This window comes from Mauremys mutica, chromosome 3, assembly GCF_020497125.1.
Source record: "Mauremys mutica isolate MM-2020 ecotype Southern chromosome 3, ASM2049712v1, whole genome shotgun sequence".
In the NCBI taxonomy this organism is placed as follows: domain Eukaryota; kingdom Metazoa; phylum Chordata; order Testudines; family Geoemydidae; genus Mauremys; species Mauremys mutica.
This window is the reverse complement of record NC_059074.1, coordinates 84,644,760-84,667,141: the sequence shown is the minus strand read 5'-3', so window position 1 is coordinate 84,667,141 and position 22,382 is coordinate 84,644,760. Positions and strand designations below refer to the sequence as shown.

The window sequence follows — 22,382 nt, the reverse complement described above, 5'->3', positions numbered from 1 at the left end:
TACATCAACAGGTACTGCACCCGGCACACTAAGTTTATGCACACGACACGCTGGTATTGTAGCACACGGTACCAATGTGACCTACAATTGACCAGACAGAAGGTTCGAGAATAGGCACACGGCACTATAATGTTGCACACCGCACCTTAGGGTAGCACACGGCACCATGGTGTTGCATACGACACCAATGTGACCTTTTGACCGACAATTGGCCATACAGACGCCATGTTTGAGCATAGGGTTGCGACAGTTTTGTCCAGTTTCAGATGGTGAATGCCATTTTGAAGAGTGAGCCACCCTGCCCCCACCTGTGTGATGTGCGCAAGGTCACATGTGGGGCAAGGCAGGGCGCTCTTCAAAATGGGGCCCCCATCTGTGTGAATATTTTGAAAGTTAAGTTAACTTGCAATTTTTGGTAAAAAGTTGTGTTTCTTTTGCTAAACAGTGGGTGTTGTGGGAGGGGGAGATTCCTAAAAATTCCATACACACCCTATTTTCATAGAAGAGACTTTAGGTTTCATATGTTGGCAACTCTCAGACTATCCAAAAAAGCTTTATAAAGCAATGAGCTGGGGTGCTCCCCAAAGAGTTCCTTCAGCATTAGGAGCAGAATGAAACTGACATAATCCGTGTCATTTTAACAGTGTTGCTCCTACTGGAGATGTAGTGCATGGACAGGGCAGAAGTGCCATAAGCAGGTTCCTCTGCAGCTGCAAGAGGCATTTGAAAAAGGTAAGAATGAGGAAGAAAAGTTAGCTGCTGAAGGCTTTTAGAGGACAGAGGATGCATCTGTGCCTGCATGTAACATAGTGGATTACGTAACTATCTCACTTTTCAAAGGTAGTTCATTCAAATGTCATTAAATTGTTTTTAAAAATGTGTTCACTTTTTTCACCAGTGCCATTATACATTGGGGTAAGAATTAAACAAGGAAAAATCAGATCCAAAGCATTTTCACTGCTTAAAAAAATTGGTGACATCTGTCAGAATTTAATGGCTATTGTAATGAAAGCATTGCACTTAAAGACTATTAACTCAATACATAAGTATCACATTGTGACTAGCCTTTATGCAGGTGGCAGAGAAGTTTTCAAGGAGCCTCCTTTCTCCAGGCATCCCATATAAGGGTCAGTCACAATCCCAGTCTCTGTATTTGAGGAAGCTCAGGGATTGCTCCCTTTGAGGGTAAACACTACTCCAAATGGCGTGGGGAGGAGGCAGAATCTGGTTTCACTCCCTTTGCATACTGGCATTGGTGAGTGACCTGTCCACCAGGTCTCTATAAAGAACATGGGATTAGGTCAGTTCTACATAATCCTCAGTGTAGACCTGTACCACCCCCTGCCTCACCCATAGCCTCAGAGGTGAGAGGCTTTGTGTGAGCTGACGTAGAAAAGAAAACCCTTTGCCCCTTTAAGGATTTTACACACACCCTTCCCTTCCTCATGGCCTTCTACCTCCTCATGGGCTTGATGAAGGGAGGAGAGCCTGTTGACTATAAGCCCCAAGGGGAGGGGCTTATAAAGTCTTCCACCTCCCAGGAAGTAAAACAGCTTTGGGGATCAGAGAAGGACTGGGTTTTGAGGCCTTGTTGCAGGCATTATGTCTAGTCATCTTTTTGCGGCTACAAAGGAATTTTTCCTTCTCTCCCAGATTGTCCTGGGCAGGGCAGGTGAGTTATTGCTGGCTATTTCCTAGATATGTTACTTAATAAAGTTGTGGCCTTGTTAAACTTCGTTCCTGGTGGCTTGTCTTGTCTTTCTTTGGTGTCTGGGAACAACACCTGCAAGGTAAAATTTGACCCCAAACAGACACCCTCCACTAAGGCTTGGTGCGTAGACAACACAGTTTTGGTTAACCATACAGCATTGCCAACTCTTGTGAGTCTCAGGATCTTTGGTATTTTCCTTAAAGCTTTATAGGTTCACGTGATTGCGTGGGGATCTCAACTGTCATTTAAAAATAAAAAGCCATCCCTCATGGTTGTAGAGAAAAGCTTGAAAGTATTAAATTAGTTCATCCCAAGTTCTCAAAAGATAGAAGGTAAAGTAAAAGAACTCCAAATTTATTTATTTGTTTAAAAATCATGATTTTTTTTAAACCAATCCCATTAATTTTGGGGGTCTAGCCCATTATTGTTGAACTCTTGGGTTCCTGTGTATATGGATTTGCTTTGGGCACAGGAGGACTGTCATATATCTCTAGACATAAGATAAGTATGAAGAAAAAGAAATAAAAATGGAATAAAGTACTAACACAGTGCCTTAGTTCTTAGAAAGCTCTATGTGCATAAAAATGTATGAAAACCAGGCCTAATTTATTATTGTTGAAGCAAAGTATTAAGCAACAATAAAGAGGAAAAGTTTCCCTACAATTTAGTTATGACTAGGAAACCTATAAAACCGATTTATTTTAATTTAATTTTATTTTATTTTGGTGTGGGGGAGAAGGGGATCCAGTGTTAGAGTGAATTATTCTGTTGAGTTTTTTAATGTAAAGTAGTTATTGTACAAAACTAACACATTCAGAGTAATTCTCCCAGATTTGACAATGAAGGATCTAAACTTGCAAGTACTTTACTTGCAGAGCTTCATTGGGAGTGTTAAACAGGGAGGGCTTGCAGGACTGGGTCCCACGTTTGGTCCTTAGGTAAACTGTAAATATAATACAAGTATTTCACATTATATGTTAAAAGTATAAGTTAGAAAATTGTGTGTTTTTTTGCAGGAGATAGTTCAAAGATCATTGAAGTCAATGGAAAGACTCCCATTGACTTCAGTGGGCTTTGGATCAGGCCCAGAGAAGAGGGGACTCCTCTAACATTGTGCACTCAGAGCTTGAGCCTGCATTCCTTGTGAATGCAAAACTTCAGTGGGCATTCTGGGTGTCAAATGAATAAAAGATCAATCCCCAATTTTTTTAAATTAAATTATTTTGTGTATTTTTTTTTTAATTTCTCTTGGACAGAGCCAATATCTGACAAGTTTATGCAAATATCCGTCCTCCTTTGTAAAATGAGTTTTATCAAGTAAACCCTTTAGACAATTCAGTTCCACTAAATATACTGACAGGTTCCATTATTATTTAAAAATGTTTACCTAACTGCTAAAGATTACATAACATAGACGTTAATTGCACTTTATTATTCTTGTTGTTACACACATTTATAAGTATCAGAGGGGTAGCCGTGTTAGTCTGGATCTGTAAAAAGCAACAGAGTCCTGTGGCACCTTATAGTCTGTTAGTCTATAAGGTGCCACAGGACTCTGTCGCTTTTTAGATATTTATAAGAAACCCATCAACCCACCATCTGAGGGCCGAAGTTTGAGATTATATATATATTATATATTTTATTTAATCACATTGTTTCATCACTGATGTAAAATCAGTGGGAAAAATAAAACTATATAACATTCAGTCATACCTTGATTGGACAATTAAATATTAATAAATAAATAAAAAAGACAGAGAAAATAATCCATTTGGTATCAATGATTAACAGATTTACAGATTTTTTTTTGCCTCCTTTATATCCATGAACAGTGAGAGCTGTCAACTTTCTTTTATATATAAATTTTTACTAGTTATGCTTTTGGAAGTTTGAAAATGAAGTTTCTTTCCATACCGAATTTTACCTCTACAGACACCCCCCATTACGCAAACCCAACTTACGCAAATCTGCACTCAAGGAAAAAGTTCCCTAAGCTAGAAATGCAAGGTTTTTTATTTTATTTTATTTTAATTTTTGTTGTTGTTGTTTGCGTAATGGTTGGGTATACACTTTTCCAACTTACACAAAATTCGAGTTATGCAAGGCATTCCCGAACAGAACGCTTACATAAGTCAGGGAGCATCTGTATTTAATAATAGTCACTGATTTCCCTTCCCCCCCACCCCCCGTGTTTTTAATAGAACAGTAGAATCTGCTTCCATTTGTGCACACAATAGCATAATTAATGAAGTAATCAGGAAGGTAATTAATATTTAATTGCTTCTGAAGAACATTACTCATACATTGGATGTTTTGTTTATATGTACAACAGACTGTCACATTTATTTTCTATTATGGAACTATAAGAGTGAATCCATAGTTAATTTCAAATGTGTTGTATTTACTAAATCTCAATCAGGACTCTTGCATCGGTTTTATTGAGTTATGCTGGGTTAATAGAAATGATACTTGCTATAGAAAAAATACACTTCTGGAAACTATGCAAAATCTCCACAAATTTATCTTCATGAGTAGTTCTGTAAAAATAACACATGCTATAGGCATAACTTGCTGGTTTGGAAACTCCTCCCACCTAAGTGCTCCAGAAAGTTACAAGTGTTTCAGTCCCAGCCTGCAGGTGCTCCTGAAGTGTTTGTAAGATTTATAGGGACTCCTGAATAATTTACAAACTTCAGGGAACTAGTAAGAACACTCAGGCAGGATTCCTGCAGATTGACAAGTACTATAGGAAGAGTGAGCAAACTAGGCGACGGCCAAATCTCCTCCTTATAAGCTCCAGAGATGTCCCAGGTCCACCTGCTTTTTTTCTCCAAATTGTAGTGACTCCTTCAACATCAAGTTTTCATTCATTAAAGAAGAGGAGGGGAGAGACCCTCAAGAAATTCCCAACCAAAAATGGAATTACAGTTGTAAATATTTTTAATTTAAAACAGCATAATGAGACTCTTGTAGTCATAATGTAAAACGCATGTAAAAATTACAAGGTTCTGATTTAGGGTTTAAAATACAATGCTTAATTTTTTTTACTTAACTCCAAATTTCCCAACAGAGTCAGCAATTTAGAAGTGTGTAATTCGAATTCAAAACACTTAAATATCAGAAAATCTAGAAATACTCATGTAAGGTTCCAGTATAAGATTTAATGCAGTCCTCCCACCCTCTACTGCGAATACACCGTCTAGCTTTCATCTATAAGCCAAAAACTTCCACTCTGCCAGAGAAAGCTCTATAGACCCACCTGTAAACTGAACATGGAAAAAGTCTCCTCTGCTGCAAAAGGCAGTTAATTTACTATTTTATGCCTTCATCGGTTGGAACAGCCTGAGGATGCTCTACCACAAATGGAGTGGAAAATCTCTGCTTTTACCAGACACATTTTAAGCCGAGCTAACTGTCTCACTCATAACCTTGCAGCTGGCTAGGAGATCCATCAGTCTCCTGTTGTTTCCCCTGAGTTAGGTGTGATACAGAAATTGCAATTAGACTTCAAGAGGAGGGAGATACATGTTAGCAACACCAAGTTTTCCTACCAACTGATCTTTGGAATATGCTTCTCACACCTGCCTTTCAGACTGAATGATATGAGCGCTGTGCCTGTCTCAATAGGAGGGAGTTTGATTTAAAAACAACAACAAGGAGTCCTTGTGGCACCTTAGAGACTAACGAATTTATTTGAGCATAAGCTTTCGTGGGCTAAAACCCACTTCATCAGATGCATGGAGTGAAAAATACAGTGAGCAGTATAAATATTACAGCACATGAAAAGATGGGAGTCCCCTTTCCAAGTGATGGGGCTCAGTGCTAATTCACTGTCCCCCACCACTTGGAAAGGCAACTCCCATCTTTTCATGTGCTGTAATATTTATACTGCTTACTGTATTTTTCACTCCATGCATCTGATGAAGTGGGTTTTAGCCCACGAAAGCTTATGCCCAAATAAATTCGTTAGTCTCTAAGGTGCCACAAGGACTCCTCGTTGTTTTTGCTGATACAGACTAACACGGCTACCACTCTGATTTGAAAAAGGGAGTATGACTTCCTCCCCTAAATCAAGATTTGCCCATTGGATTTTGCCTGAGTAAGGAACTAGTGTGTCGAGAAAGATACAATTACAGTACAAAAGAGGGTTTTCCATCTTTTTCAGAAAAACATGAATAGTAACAAAATGTTCATCGTATCATTGACACAGTAGTCAGATAAAAGTTCAAAAGGTTGAAAATCAGACTCAAACATACAGGTTCATGTAATTAACCTTTCAAGCCAAAGAAATCCCTTCTTCACCTAAATGTGAAGGTATTTTAATCTTGCCAGTATTAATGACTTGATTGGGTGTAATGATCTGTACCAAAATAGTTAAGGAAAGCTATAATAATGCTTCTGTTTAATTTCTTCACAGGTGTGCTAGCCCTCTGATATCTCAAAATGCCATTAGTGAAAAGAAACATAGACCCCAGGCACCTGTGTCACACAGCACTGCCCAGAGGCATCAAGAATGAACTGGAATGTGTCACCAATATCTCGTTGGCAAATATAATTAGACAACTGAGTAGTCTAAGTAAGTACATTGTGCTATTAACTTTACAATTCATTTCAAACTAAAATGTCATTTGCTTACAGTTTTTATAGATGAAACAGAACCACATTTTCAAATTTAAAATGAAACAAAAAACCTTATTTCTCTATCAACCTTGTATTACACAAACTGCTCTGAACCTTATGTTTTCTTTTGTTATCTTGTAAATTAATTTAGTCCTCATGAAAGGTGCTGACTGACAGTTCTGGATACACAAGCCTCCACAAAACAGGTAGATAACAGGCAAAGAGCACTCTTGGCTTTTCCAGATTTACAATGTGAGTGTCTCTGTCTTTACATTACTGACGGAGTGAACAGTAAAGTTAGCATCAAAAATGAACAGCACAGTTAGCATGCTTGAAAATATAGCTGTCGTGTTGGGGAGCTGTTTCTTCTGCCTCTATCATCCCAACCACCTTTCATCATTTCCTCCCCCTTATTGATTTCCACTTTATACTTGTTCTCCCCCTTATACTGGGAATTGTGCCCCTTCAAGGGGTAAAAAATTCTGGAAACTTGATATCAAGAATAAGGAAGGCATAGGAGTTATCATGGACCCTCGTACCTGCTCCTGTTGTAGTCAGTGATTATTTTATCATTGACTTCAGTGAGAGCAAGATTGGGCTAAAAAAGGATCTTTCCCAGTAACAACCCTCAAAGGTATTCAGCTATATGGCACTACAGTTAGTCAAAGGTAACAATAAGATATGGCCTTCTAGCTATATAAGTCAGTATTGGCTAACCAAATGCAATTTTTGAGTAAGTAATAGGACATAATTGGACTTATGTTAAAGTGTAATTATGATATGGCCTTAATGTATGGTTTGTTAGGCTTGAAGCTGACAGTAAGTGCTATCAGTCACCTAATTATAACAGTATTACACGATAACTGTTGTGGATTTTTTGACCTGGATTATGAATACACTGGATTATGTTGTGATCATTAAGAAAATCTATGGTAAAAAGGAGTTCAAAAGGGTTGGCAGATTCTCAAAGAGATAATATTAAAGGCAGAGCAACAAACTAATCTGATGTGAAAGAAATACAGAAAGAATACTAATATTCTAATACTAATATGACTCCATTAGAAGCTCTTTAATAACCTGAAAGTAAAAAAGGAATCCTACAAAAAATGGAAACATGAACAAATGGCTACAGTTGAGTACAAAAGATTAATACAAGCATGTAGGGACAAAATGAGAAAAGCTGATACAAAGCAAAGGACATAATGTAACCCACACACCTTCTGGGTGTGGTGTTCTGTCCCATCTAGTGGCACTGAGACCATTTAGCGAGAGAGTTAAATGAATCTGCTCTACAGCCTTAGCTAACAGCCTTTTGGCTCCAGAGGTCCCCGGTTCGATCCTGCCTGCCACCATAAGAAGAGGTTCAATAAATACATGAAGAGCAAGAGAAAAACAAAGGGAAGTGTTGGCCCCCTACTTAGAGGGGAAGGAGAGCTAATAATGGATGATATTAAGAAGGCTGAGGTGTTCAATGATACTTCGCTTCAGAATTCATTTAAGGGTACTTAAGGAACTAGCCAAAGCAATCTTGGAACTGTTAGTGATTATCTTCGAGAACTCTCAGAGGCTAGGCGGGGTCCCAGAGAACTGGAGAAGGGCAAACATACCACCTATCTTTAAAAAGGGCAACAAAGAGGACCCGGGGAATGATAGACCAGTCAGCCTACCTTCAATACCTGGAAGGATACTGGAACAAATCATTAAACAATCAGTTAATAAGTAACTAGAGGATAATAGGGTAATAGGGAATTTGTCAAGATGGCTTTGTCAAGAACAAATCCTGCCAAACCAACCTAATTTTCTTCTTTGACGAGGTTACTGGCCTAGTGGCTGGGGAAAAGCAGCTTTAATAAGGATTTTGACACAGTCCACATGATATTCTCATAAGCAAACTAGGGAAATTTGATCTAGATGAAATTATTATAAGATGGGTGCATAACTGGTTGAAAAACCATACTCAGAGTAGTTATCAATGATTTTCTGTCAAACTGAGAGAATCTAGTGGGATCCTACAGGGGTCCGTCTTGGGTCCAGGGCAGTTCACTATTTTCATTAGTGCCTTGGATAATGGAGAAGAGAGTACACTTATAAAAATTACAGGTGACACCATGCCGGAAGGGGTTGCAAGCACTTTGGAGAACCGGATTAGAATTCCCCAAAATGACTTGACAACTTGGAGAATTGGTCTGAAACCTGCAAAATAAAATTCAAGAAAGAGAAGTGCAAAGTACTGCACCTAGGAAGAAAAAAATCAAAAACACAACTACAAAATGGGGAATAAATGGCTAGGCAGTAGCACTGATGAAAAGGATCTTGGGGTTATAATAGATCACAAATTGAATATGAGACAACAGTGTGATGCAGTTATGAAAAAGGCTAATATCATTCTGGGGTGTATTAACAGGAGTGTCATATGTAAGACATGGGAGGTGATTGTCCCACTCTGCTTGGTGCTGGTGAGGCCTCAGCTGGAGTACTGTGTCGAGGTCCGGGCACCACACTTTAAGACAAATATGGATAAACTGGAGAGAATCTAGAGGAGAGCAACAAAAATGATAAATGGTTTAGAAAACCTGACCATGAGGAGAGGTTAGAAAAATAGGTACATTTAGTCTTGAAAAAAGATGACTGAGGGGGAGACCTGATAACAATCTTCATATACTTAAGGGCTGTTATAAGGAGGGTAGTGATTGATTGTTTTCTATGTCCTCAGAAGATCAGACAAGAATTAATTGGCTTAATCTGTAGCACAGGAGATTTAGGCAAGGTATTAAGGAAATCTTTCCAAATATACTGACAGTTAAGTTTTGGAATAAGCGTCCAAAGGAGGTTATGGAATCACCATCAGATTAGACAGACACTTGACCGGGGTTCATGGCTCAGTGCAAGGGGATGGAATACATTATTTGTTGAGGTCACTGTGACAGTTCTCCCCATAAGGCTTTATGGAATATGCTTATGAATGTATATATGACATAACTAGAATATGTTTTGTGCTACATATGGCATGTAACATATCTCTGTAAAAGTTATGATCTACTGAATCTATTAATCCTATTTGTATGTATGTATCATTTCTGTACTTGAAGTTAGGGATATTGGCTGTATACTTGCTTGATTTTAACTAGCTTAGTAGAGCACTTGGTCAGCTTCTTGGGAAAAGTGCAAATTAAGTGCCCAATCAAAAATCACTTAAGCCAACAATGAATTCGAAGACGCCAATCCACATATGAACCTTCCCAGGAATGTGGCTTGGCTGGAAAAACTGAGTCATGCATGGACATGTGGCTTGCCCATGTGACTCCAAAACTCCATCTTGGAGCTGGACTTTGCATAGGAGTGAGGACGGGGGTATCCACCCACAAGAGAAAGTCTATTTAAACCCCTGGGGAACCCCTCCATTTTGTCTTCAGCTGGCTAAAGAGAAAGCCTCTCCACCCCCAAGGATACCTGAAAGATACTGGAACAAAGGACAATAACTACAGGGGGTGTGAGCGATTGCTGGACCCAGACTAGCAGGAGACTAGTCTGTAAAAGGAAGCTTATTGGAACTGGTGAGGTTTTATTTTTAGTCAGTTTCTTAGACATAGACTTGCGTGCTCTGTTTTATTTTACTTGATAATTCACTTTGTTCTGTTACTACTTGGAACCACTTAAATCCTACTTTCAGTATTTAATAAAATCACTTTTTACTTATTAATTAACCCAGAGCATGTATTAATACCTTGTGGGGGGAGGGGCAGACAAACAGCTGTGCATATCTCTCCATCAGTGTTATAGAGGGCGAACAATTTATGAGTTTACCTTGTATAAGCTTTATACAGGGTAAAACGGATTTATTTGGGGTTTGGACCCCATTGGGAGTTGGACATCTGAGTGTTAAAGACAGGAACACTTCTGTAAGTTGCTTTCAGTCAAGCTTACAGCTGTTAGGGGACATGGTTCAGACCCTGGGTCTGGGTTTGCAGCAGGCTAGCTGGTCTGGCTCAAACCAGGCAGGGCACTGAGGTCCTAAGCTGCCAGGGCAGGAAAACAGAGGCAGAAGTAGTCCTGGCACGTCAGTTGGCAGCCCCAAGGGGTTTCTGTGATCCAACCTGTCATAAGCCTGGTCTACACTAGGCGTTTAAACCGGTTTTAGGAGCGTAAAACCGATTTAACGCCACACCCATCCACACTGAGAGGCCCTTTATATCGATATAAAGGGCTCTTTAAACCGGTTTCTGTACTCCTCCCTAACGAGAGGAGTAGCGCTAGTATCGGTATTACCATATCGGATTAGGTTTAGTGTGGCCGCAAATCGACAGTATTGGCCTCCGGGCGGTATCCCACAGTGCACCACTGACCGCTCTGGACAGCAATCTGAACTCGGATGCAGTGGCCAGGTAGACAGGAAAAGCCCCGCGAACTTTTGAATATTTCCTGTTTGCCCAGCGTGGAGCTCCGATCAGCACGGGTGGCGATGCAGTCCGAAATCAAAATAAAAAAAAGAGTTCCAGCATGGACCATGCGGATGTGATCGCAGTAAGGGCAGGCAAATCTGTTCTATCAGCGCTCCGTGACAGAAGACGAAATTCAAAATCATTTTTAAAAAATCTCCAGACAGACGCCATAGCAGGGACTCAGCACTGCTGCGTGACAAGCGTAACGGAAAGCCAAAGAATCAAATGGACGCTCATGGACTGGAGGACTCAAGCTATCCCACAGTTCCTGCAGTATCCGAAAAGCATTTGCATTCTTGGCTGAGCTCCAAATGCTTCTAGGGTCAAAAACAGTGTCCGCGGTGGGTCAGGGCATAGCTTGGCAATTTACGCACCCCCCCACCCACCCCCAGAAGTGAAAGGGAAAACAATCCTGTCTTGACTCTTTTACATGTCACCCTATCTTTACTGAATGCTGCAGATAGACGCGATGCTGCAGCACTCAGCACCAACATCCTTGCTCCCGCCCCCCGCCATGGGTGGCTGATGGTGCAGTAAGACTGATACCCATCGTCATCATCAGCCTATTGGCACATGGGGCAGTGCAAAAGGACTGGTAACCATGCCGACTAGCATCCGTTAGGTCTATCAAGGGCACCTGGCCCTAATTTTTCCTGGTAGATGGTGCAGTATGGCTGGTAACCGTTCTCATCATAGCAACAGGGGGCTGAGCTCCATCAGCCCCCACCCTTCATGTATAAAGAAAAGATTCAATTTCCCCTGGACTAGCAGCGCGATGCTGGGCTCCTCTCCTCCACACTTCTTAATGTCCTGTCTGGACTATCATAGCAGCTGGAGGCTGCCTTCCACTCATTTCTCACTAACAAGTCACTGTGTCTTATTCCTGCATTCTTTATTACTTCATCACACAAGTGGGAGGACAATGCTACGGTAGCCCAGGAAGGCTGGGGGAAGAATGGAATCAACAGGTGGGGTTGTTGCAGGAGCACCCCCTGTGAATAGCATACAGCTCATAATTTCTGCTGGATCTGACACGGAGCAGCTGTGCTCTCTGGTTCTATGATACAGTGGTTCTCTAGTACACTTGCCCAAATTCTAGACAGGACTGATTCTATTTTTAGATACCAAAAAGGAGGGATTGACTCAGGGAGTCATTCCCAATTTTGACTTTTGCGCCCCTGGCTAAGAGCAGCCAGGGGCACTTATGACAGCAACAGATGGTGCAGTGCAAAAGGACTGGTAACCATGATCATCTTTTTACCAATTTATGGATTGGTAGATGGTACAGTATGGCTGGTAACCATCTCTGCTGTCATGCAAAAGCAAAAGCATGCTGCTGTGTAGCGCTGCTGAATCGCCTCTGTCAGCGGCATCTAGTACACATACGGTGACAGTCACAAAAGGAAAACAGGCTCCATGATTGCCATGCTATGGCATCTGCCAGGGCAATCCAGGGAAAAAAGCCGCGAAATGCTTGTCTGCCGTTGCTTTCCCAGAGGAAGGAGTGACTGACGACATTTACCCAGAACCACCCGCGACAATGATTTTTGCCCCATCAGGCACTGGGATCTCAACCCGGAAATTCCAAGGGGCGGGGGAGGCTGCGGGAACTATGGGATAGCTACGGAATAGCTACCCACAGTGCAACGCTCCAGAAGTCGATGCTAGCCTCGGACCATGGACGCACACCACCGATTTAATGTGTTTAGTGTGGCCGCGCGCACTCGATTTTATACAATCTGTTTTACAAAACCAGTTTATGCAAATTCGGAATAGTCCCGTAGTGTAGACGTACCCATAGTCACGTCCATCCCTACATTTCTATGATTAAGGAAAAAGATTGTTGTTTTGTAAAGAATGTGTAATTTCTAAAATGTAATTATAATATAACTACTTTGAATTACTACTTTGTAGTATAATTAAAGGCAGAGGAATAAATAGCATTAAAGATAATAAGCAATGAAGATTTTTTTTTGCGCTCTCAAACATTTTTTCTATATTTATTTTAAATGAATGAGTACTTCACAAGGTTTAGAACCCTTCAGGAGCCTTTCTGAAAAGGCTGTCTTTTCCCTGGAGCCATAGTAACGTTAAACGCCTGTCAAGTGAACCAATGTGGCACTAGTTTGAACTGCCAGTATTGTAAGTGCTTTTTAACCACTAGGACACTAACATTTTTCCAGACTGCCAGCCCAATGAATGCTAAAGAAGGCATACATATATATTCATATTCTCAAAAGGATAAAGAGCTTTCAGCTCCATCACAATCATTGAACCTGAGGTACATTTTAATTTCATTGAAAAATTAAATGCTATAGAAAATGTATCTGTTTTTTCCACTATTTTAATTTGACCTTTGGTTGCACAGTAATATGACAGACAGTAATGGGGCTGATGATTTCTAACCAGTCTTGTTGTGGCTTTTAAAAAGTAAAATGTTTGCTATTTGTACTCCTTTTTCTTCCTCTGGGAGGCGGATTCCAGACAACCAGTCTGATTCTACCAGGAAGCAAGGAGGCAAAGACTAGGGAAAGGCCAAGGATATATAAAGCAAACTCCACTTCCCTTACCTTAGACCTTTCAGTGTACTTTGCTTTCTCTCCTGGAAGTATAGAGCCTCAGCTCTGAATGCAGTTCTTTTACCTCTAACACAGTGGTCACCAATCCATCGATCGCGATCGACTGGTCGATCCTGGGGACTCCTCCAGTCGATTGCCATCTCTGGCCATTGCAGCGCAGTGGAGCTGCCTGCCGTAGCCCCATGCTGCTCCCGGAAGTGGCCAGCATTGGCTGGGAATGAGGAACTGTGACCAATGGGAGCTTTGGGGCAGTGCTACAGAGAGGGGCAGCACGAAGAGCCACGTGCCCCCACTTCCCCCTCAGAGTTTGCAGGGGTGTATTGGCCCCTTCTGGGAGTGGCATGGGGCCATGGCAGGCAGGGAGCCTGCCTTAGCCTCACTGCACCGCCGACTGAGATAAGTGCCTCCCTGTGAAAGGCCGCACCCCTCAACCCTGAACCCCTCCTGGAGCCAGCACCCCATGCCCCCTCCTGCACCCCAAGCCCCAGCCCATAGCCCCCTCCCAAAGCCAGCAGCACCCCATATCCCCTCCTGCATCCCAAGCCATGCCCCAGCCCTGACTGCCCTCTCAGAGCCAGCACTCTGTACCCTCTCCTGCATCCCAGCCTCAGCCCTGATCCCACTCCCAGAGCCAGCACCTCATACCCCCTCCTGCCCCAGGCTTAGTCCAGAGCCACCTCCCACACTGCAAACCCCTCGCTCCCAACTTAGAGCCTGCACCCCATCCCGACCTCCAACCCCCTGCCCCAGTCCAGTGAAAGTGAGTGAGGGCGGGGGAGAGCAAGTGAAGGAGAGAGGGGGGATGGAGTGAGCGGGGCGGGGCCTCAGGGAAGGGGAGTGGTAGATCCTGGGTTGCCCTTACATTCAAAAAGTGATTTTGGGCAGAAAAAGGTTGGAGACCAATGCTCTAGCTCTTCCTCAAGGGGATTAGAAGAGAAGAGCAAGGACAACTTCAAGAAAAGTCATTACAGCTTAACTCTGATGTCCCCTTCAGCTTCTTCTGCTCTCTCTTGTTTCTCGGTGCCAATTGTAATACTCCTGCTTGGAGCCCTTTTTCTCCCCTCTCTTCATCCCCGACTTGGTAGTTGGATGCAGGGCTGTGTTGTCCCTCAATACAATGGCTCAACTCCTATCTAAGGTTTCCGTTTTTGCTGTCTGTTGGATAGTTGATGTGTGGACTGCCAGCCAATGTACCTTTTTTTCTTCCTAGTGAGAATGTCCCAAGGCAACCGCCTTCTACTCAGGGTGAAAAATAGGACCGCCCTTAAGGAATCAAAAGAAAAGCATATCATGGACCCTTCATATGCCAAAGACCCAGTGAACTGGGAGCAATGGTTGTCTCCCACATTTCCTGTCCTCTAAAATTCCTGTCTTGACCCTAACTGGCAGGTCTGTACTGAAGATGGCTCTCTGTAGCAGTAAGTGCTGATGCTAGCCTGCAGCACAACATGCAAACTGTGAGATCCTATCTGCCTTCAGTTGTGTCTCTGCAACAATGAATACAATGCTCTGGTGTGGTCTTTCCTTGGGGATTAAAACATGAGTGTATGATGCAGTTCAGCAATCATTTCGCAAAGCTGGACATGTTAGCTGCCTCTAGCTCCTCAAGTATCAGAGGGGTAGCCGTGTTAGTCTGGATCTGTAAAAGCAGCAGAGAGTCCTGTGGCACCTTATAGACTAACAGACGTATTGGAGCATGAGCTTTCGTGGGTGAATACCCACTTCGTCGGATGGATGTATAGCTCCTCAGATGCTCATACTCTGTTTCTCCCTTCCCTGTAACTGACTTTAAGTGTCTTCTCTCACCAGCTGTGGATGTAGGAGCCAAGATTCCAGAACTTTTTGATGAACAGAAATTTCTATTTGTTTCTCAGTCACTGGATGCCCACTCCCCTAATCAGTGTTGGGCTGTCCCTCTGATTTTCTGCTCTGACCCAGGTTCTCTCTGTCTGTTGGTTCAATTAGAGCTTCTCTTTGTCTCTTCATCTTCTCTCCTTTGACCCTTGTTGGCAGCCAGCAGCTCAGATTTTCTGCCTTGGACAGGAGTTCAGGCCTCTGTTGGTTAATTAAGAGCTTTTGTATTCCTTTCAGGCCACTGGGTGAGGTTAATCACATCCCATCCCCATCCTCACTGGCAGGTTTCCCACAAATTTTCTTTTGTGCCTTTCTTTTCTACACTCCCTACCCTTTGTGCAGAAGGCTCTATGGAGTGCTCTGATAGTTGATCTTCCACAGCACTCCCCTTTAGCTACCAAGACTGTAAGTCTCCCTGATTGTGCCACCATGAAGTTTTCTCAAGATTCCTTAACACCCACTCTGGTACCCTTTCAAAGTCTCTCTGCTACCCTCAGTGGAGGGAACTCCCTTGGTGTATTAGTCTGCCTGCAGATCCTATGCCAAGGTTCCTTGATTATGATTTTGGACCATGGATCCCTTGGTTTGGGTGCCTTCAGCTGACATTGGAGGAAGGGATTTGGTTATATATTGCCCCTGCTTCCTTTGATTCCATGGATACTATGCAAATTCCAAGTGGACAGGTCAGTTTCCATCCTTTTTACTCTCAGATGTGCTCAGATGCCCTGACCTTCAAGCTCCTTGGCCCTCCTATGGAACATATATGGGCCTCTCAGTCTGTCCTGATATTCTTCTCCAGAGGCCAGTCCTCTTCCTCAGTCCGATCCCGTTAAGCCCCCTGGCCTGGAAGATGAACAAAGCAGTTACAGAAAAAGGCTTCTCCCCTGAGGCTGTAAATGCATTGTCTAAGTAGCCACAATCCCTCAACCAAAAAGCTTAATGAAGATTATGTATGACCTTTTCTGTTGAGGGTGCGTGAAGGGGTATCACACTCACCAGCTGTTCTTTACAACAAGTCTTTGAGATAGATTTAGCCATATTCAGTTCCTGCCTTTGAATTCAGGTTTCATCCGTCACTGCATTCTGAGGTTTGATGACTCCAAGTTTTTCAAGTCCTTAGAAGACCAGTTTTCAGAACATCATCCTTCAATAGTACTTGCCTTCTATTATTCAATCTGAGAGTATATGCATGAAAACTCTCCCTGCATCTGTTTATGGTGAAAGTTGCTCTTTTATAACCTCAGTTCAGCATGTTGAAGAATTAAGCTCTCTAGTTATCGAAACCCTGTTTTTACTGTTTCCCTAACAAATTTGTTTTGCAGTTGCCTTTGGAGTTCCTTCCTATATGGCTTATTCCTGGGAGACTTCTGCACCAAAAAATTAAAACTTCAGCACACATTTTAAAATTCTGCTTATTTTATTTGTCAAAATAACACAATGTAATCACACCAATTTCAATTATTTTGGTAATTTATTTTAAAATACCTGTCAGCATGTATATCTGTAACAGTACAGACAAAAAAAATCACCTTTTTTTAAAAAAAAATAGATTCTTTACTAGGCATATTAATACAGAACTTTAAGTAATTCATTTAAGCTACAATACAGAAAATTATTTTCTGCACCCCTCAGAAGCAGTGCAAAGGCTTGGGGCAGTTGGGGTAACAGAGGAGCTGAGGGAGAGGGAAGGAGCCTGGGAGTGAACCTGGAGGGTTGTTGGATGTGGGTGGCAGACGTACGGAATAGATTTTGGGGCAGGGGGAGAGGAGGGATTGTTAGGGAATTGGGAAGTCTCCTCCATGCAGACCCTGAGTGACCACAAGCCTCTCCCATTCAGTCAGGCACATCTGCCCCATCCCCATGTGTCCCTGCACCCCCCCCCCCGTTCCCTTGTGGCCCTGCAGCACCCCTCCCATTCAGCCCCTGGCTCAATGCTGTCACCCCACTAGCTCCTGAGCCCGTGCCCCAGTCTGTTCCCCCCACTAGCCCTTCTGAACCCTATCTGTGACCCCCCCCCAGCAGCCCTGTGTGCCCCACTCTTTCTGTCCTAACCTGGCTCTGGCAGACATGGTGCTATGATGATCGCAGCCGGCTGCTGGATGTTCTGATGCCACAACGGCCCCTAATGAGTGAAGGACAGAACTGCAGCACTTCTCGGGCAGAATGTATTTTCTGTGGGGAAAAAAATTCTGCACCGAATATGAATTCTGCATGTGTGCAGTGGCACAGAATTCCCCCAGGAGTAATGGCTTTATACTTCCATGTAAAGGAGCCCATGGTCCTGTTGACTGTTTATCCATATCTTTCCTCTGTTCTTGAGAACAGACTACATGCTCTGGATGCTGAGAAAGCCATTGCAGAGACAAGAAACTCTATTATGAAATTCAAGGTTCTTCTTCAAGTGCTTGCTCATATCAATTCCAATTAGGTGTGCACACGCTGCGTGCACGATCGTCAGAAGATTTTTACCCTAGCAACACTCGGTGGGTCGGCTGAAGTGCCCCCTGGAGTGGCACCTTTATGGCGTCGGATATATTCCCCAGCCAGCCCAGCGCCCCCTCAGTTCCTTCTTACCGCCCATGATAGTCGTTGGAATTGTGGAGCACGACTTAGCTGAAGTCCACTTCCCTAACTTGTAGTGTAGCACTTGTTTATAGTTGTAAATAGTTTTACAAGTAGTTGTTATTAGTTCTTTAGTAGTAGTTAATAGTTATTGTTCTTAGTGTAAATAGTAGTTGGGGGTAAGAGGCTTCTCCCCTTCCCTCCCGGTACCCAGGCTGATGCCTAGGTCTCTGGGTTTCAAACCGTGCTCGGCCTGCCTTAAACCGATGCCTATGGGAGACCCCCATGACTCCTGTTTGAAGTGCCTGGGGGAATCCCATCAATCCGATAAGTGCCGCATTTGTAAGGCATTCAAGCCTCGGACTAAAAAGGAGCGGGATTTTCACTTGAAGCAGCTCCTTATGGAAGCAGCACTTAGCCCGATGTCCTCAGCTCTGTGCTGAGATCCGGCGCCAACCTCGTCGGTTCAAAGCGTGCCTGCCGCACCAGAAGGGTGAGCATCACGTCTGGACACCGGCAAAGATTCCCGGCACCGGACGTCTCCGGAACCTCTACCAGCGCGGCGCTGCTCACTGTCTCCAGGACCGAAGCACAAACAACCTGCTGCTCCCTTGCAGTTGCCGGCACCGCCTGTGCCTCCCTCAGAGCCGTGTCCCGTGTTGGACCGTCCTGCAAAGGCACCAACCCCAGTACCGTTGACTCTAGCGCCACAAGGGCCGTCAAGTCCGGTGCACATAAGCTCCCCAGTGCGTACTGTGGTCGAGCTCGGGCTGCTCTCCACTCCAGAGACTTTCTCCACGGCATGCAACCTGATTGCGCTCACCGAGCCAAGACCGTTGCAACCTTTGGTACCGCCGGTACGGGCTGTTCCCTCAAAAGGAAAGTCCCCCATGCTGCATCCTCCGTCACAGAGTGAGATAGGACGGCACCGATCCCAGTTTCGATCCAGACGCTGGTCTCGTTCATGGCACCGCTCACAGTCCTGGCACCGATCACCATCTCGGCGCCGGTCACACTCGCGGCGCCGCTCCGCCTTGCGAAGATCTTCTTCCCGGTACGGTCGATACCGGTCCAGCTCCCGGCACCAAGACCATGGTGCCAATCTCCATCTCCACGGCGTGGTGTTGTACCACACGACAAGGCAACCCAGCATACGTGCTCGGTTCCACCTTGGCCGTCCCGTCCCACCTCAAGGTCGTCCCAGGCAGAAAGTAGCTACCATGTCCAGGACCAAGATGCGGACGGTGCTAGCCAATGGCGTGATGAGGGACACGATCCTGGTCAGGGACCTCTGCAATGGTCCTTTTGGACCCCTTGGGCACACCATCAGGCCCAAGGTGTCCCCATGGGGCTTCTCGCTCTGCCCACTTGGAGCCCCTGGTACCGGAGGCCACTGTGAGTTGCCCTCCTCCGGGTGGTTCGGAGGTGACGGCCCTGCCCTCAGTTCAGGCCCATGCCCCTACCATGGTGGACCTAGGGCAGCCGGACCCTCCCCAGCAAGACCTTCCCCAGGACCCATTAGTCCCAGGAGTATCCTCCTCATCCTCACCCAATGAGGTTGTGGCGGGTACGTCCTCCTCTGGCCCCCACCTATAGACCTCCGTGCACACCAGGAGTTGCTCCGCAGAGTGGCACAAAACATGAGCCTCCAGGTGGAGGTCAAGGATACTGTAGTGGACATTCTATCTGCCGACACCCCGACCAGAATAGCCTTGCCCTTTATCCGGACTATCCAGGCTAATGCCACTACTATCTGGCACTACTATCAGCCTCTATTCCTCCTACTGCCAAAGGAGTGGAGAGGAAGTATTTGGTCCCCTCCAAGGACTATGAATACTTGTATATTCACCTCCAGCTGTGCTCTCTCATTGTACAGTCTTTTAATGAGAGGGAAAGACACAGCCAACAAGCTCCCGCTCCTAAATCCAAGGATGCTAGGCTCCTGGATTTATTTGGGCACAACATTTACTCTACTGGTGGTTTGAAGCTCAGAGTGATTAACCAGCAGGCCCTCTTGGGCCGCTACAATTGTAATACCTGGAACTCAATGCAAAAGTTCAAAGAGCTTATTCCTCAGGAGTCCAGGGAGGAGTTCAGGGCCCTACTAGAGGAGGGCAAGAAGGTAGCCAGAACATCTTTGCAAGCCTCAATAGATGCGGCAGACTCAGCGGCTAGGACTCTAGCCTCGGGCATAGCTATGTGCTGCATCTTGTGGCTATGGGTCTGCAGTCTCCCACTGGAACTTCAGCAGATTATTGAGGACCTACCCTTTGATGGCCATGGTCTGTTTTTGGACAATACGGACTCCAGACTTCAGAATCTGAAGGACAACCGGGCCATCATGTGTTCACTGGGCATGCATACCCCGGTGACGCAACATAGGCCCTTCCAACCCCAACCACAGTGCACCTACCCTAATCCCCGCCGAGACAGGACTTCTCTAGAAGACGCGGCTGGGGTGGTAGGCGGAGACACTCTGGTCCTCAGATGGGCCAGAACTAGGGCCCACCCCAAACCATCTGCGGGGTCCAAACAAAATTTTTGAAGATGCACCCAAGAGTGGAGCACCAGTCTCCTTCCAGGATCCTTCCCCACTTTTCAACAACCGCCTCTCCTATTTCCTCCCTGCGTGGTCCCGTATAACGTCAGACTGCTGGGTCCTATGTACAGTGGAAAGTGAATACAGCCTTCAATTTGTTTTTTTCCCACCCTCCCTCCTCATCCCTTTTCAGGGACTCCTCTCACGAGCAACTCCTTCTATAGGATGTGCAAGTGCTCCTAGCTATCGGAGCTATAGAGGAGGTTCTAAGAGAACTGAGGAGCAGGGGGTTTTACTCACGTTATTTCCTAGTTTCCAAGGCAAAGCGCGGGCTACGGCCCATCCTGGACCTGCGCGGACTCAACAAATTCATGGTAAGGTTGAAGTTCCGCATGGTTTCCCTGGGGACCATTATTCCTTCCTTGGATCCTGGAGACTGGTATGCCGCCCTTGACATGAAGGACACATACTTCCACATAATGATTTAACTGCCACACAGGTGTTTCCTTTGCTTTGTGGTCAACCAGCAGCACTTCCAATTTACCGTTCTTCCCTTCGGCCTATCCATGACACCAAGGATCTTTACAAAGCGTATGGCTGTCGTAGCTGCCTCACTCCGTCGACATCGGATCCAAGTGTTTCCGTATCTCGACGACTGTCTCATTTGGGTTCGCTCCAAGGACCAGGTGCAATCTCATGTTCAGTTCACCATGAGCTTGTTAAGACAGCTGGGCCTGCTGCTTAACGTCAAAAAGTCCACTTTGGAGCTGACCCAAAGAATAGACTTCATCGGAGCAGTCCTAGATTCAAGACTCACCCGTGCATGCCCACCGCATGCCCGCTTTCAGTCCATGGCAAGTATTATCCACGGCCTCCAAAGCTTCCTGACTTCGACAGCACGAGCGTGCCTTAGTCTCCTGGGACACATGGCGTCTTGTACCTTCGTGACCAGACATGCCAGACTGCGCCTCCGTCCACTTCAGGCCTGGCTCTCAACTGTATACCGCCCAGGCCAGGACAACATGGGCACAGTGGTCACGGTACCGCCGGAAGTCTTAACCTCCCTGGTCTCGTGGCTGAACCCCAACTCGGTATGCGAAGGGGACCATTCCATGCCCTGCAGCCCTCCCTGGTGCTAACCACGAACGCATCATCTTTGGGTTGGGGCGCTCACCACTGGTCCACACGAGATATCCCTGCGCATCAACGTATGGGAGCTGAGGGCAGTGCGCCTGGTGTGTCAAGTGTTCCGCAAGCACCTTCAGGGCCGTTGTGTTGCAGTTCTCACAGACAACACAACGGCCATGTTTTATATCAACAAACAAGGGGGAGCACGATCGTCCCCCCCTCTGTCAGGAAGCCATTCACCTGTGGGAATTCTGCATAGCTCACTCGATCGACCTGGTGGCGTCTTTTCTCCCAGGAGTCCAGAACACCTTGGTGGACCACCTCAGCAGATCCTTCCAGGCTCACGAGTGGTCGATTCGCCCGGATGTCATCCACTCTGTTTTCCGGAAGTGGGGGTTTCCCCAGATAGATCTATTTGCCTCTCGCAAGAATCGGAAGTGCCAGGTGTTCTGCTGTCTCCAGGGATGCTCCCCGGGTTCCCTGTCGGACACCTTCCTGATACCGTGGAAAGACCGCCTGTCCTTCTCAAGTTGCACAGAGACAGGGCCTGCTTAATTTTGATCGCCGCAGCATGGCCCAGCTAGCATTGGTATACCACTCTCCTCGATCTGTTGGTGACCACTCCAATTCCACTTCCATTGTGGCCGGACCTGATCACTCAGGAACACGGACGACTCTGTCATCCCGACCTGCAATTCCTCCACCTCACAGCGTGGATACTGCATGGCTAACTCAATCTGAGCTATGTTGCTCCCGCTCAGTGCAGCAAGTACTTTTGGGTAGCAGAAAGCCCTCTACCAGATCCACGTATTTGGCCAAGTAGAAGCGTTTTTCCTGCTGGTGTGCTCTGAGCAATACTGCCCCACTGGAGGCGCCAGTACCTACCATCTTAGACTATCTCTTGTCCTTGAAACAGCAAGGCCTAGCAGTTTCATCCATCAGAGTACACC

At 45.1% G+C, this 22,382-nt stretch overlaps 1 protein-coding gene across 9 annotated transcripts in view; it reads left to right on the top strand.

Annotated features, from left to right (window-relative positions):
• The window catches only part of WASF1 (WASP family member 1), a 187,361-nt gene that overhangs the window by 109,552 nt on the left and 55,427 nt on the right, over positions 1-22,382 (top strand). For 5 of the 9 annotated variants that reach the window (XM_045011779.1, XM_045011784.1, XM_045011778.1 and 2 more), the window contains one exon: positions 6,129-6,287. In XM_045011779.1, coding sequence (XP_044867714.1) covers positions 6,155-6,287 — 133 coding nt within the window. In that variant the 5' untranslated portion in view covers positions 6,129-6,154. Of the gene's footprint in view, positions 1-644; positions 733-1,655; positions 1,673-6,128; positions 6,288-22,382 lie in introns of those variants that run through there. The other 4 variants (XM_045011782.1, XM_045011781.1, XM_045011786.1 and 1 more) reach the window with 3 other exon arrangements.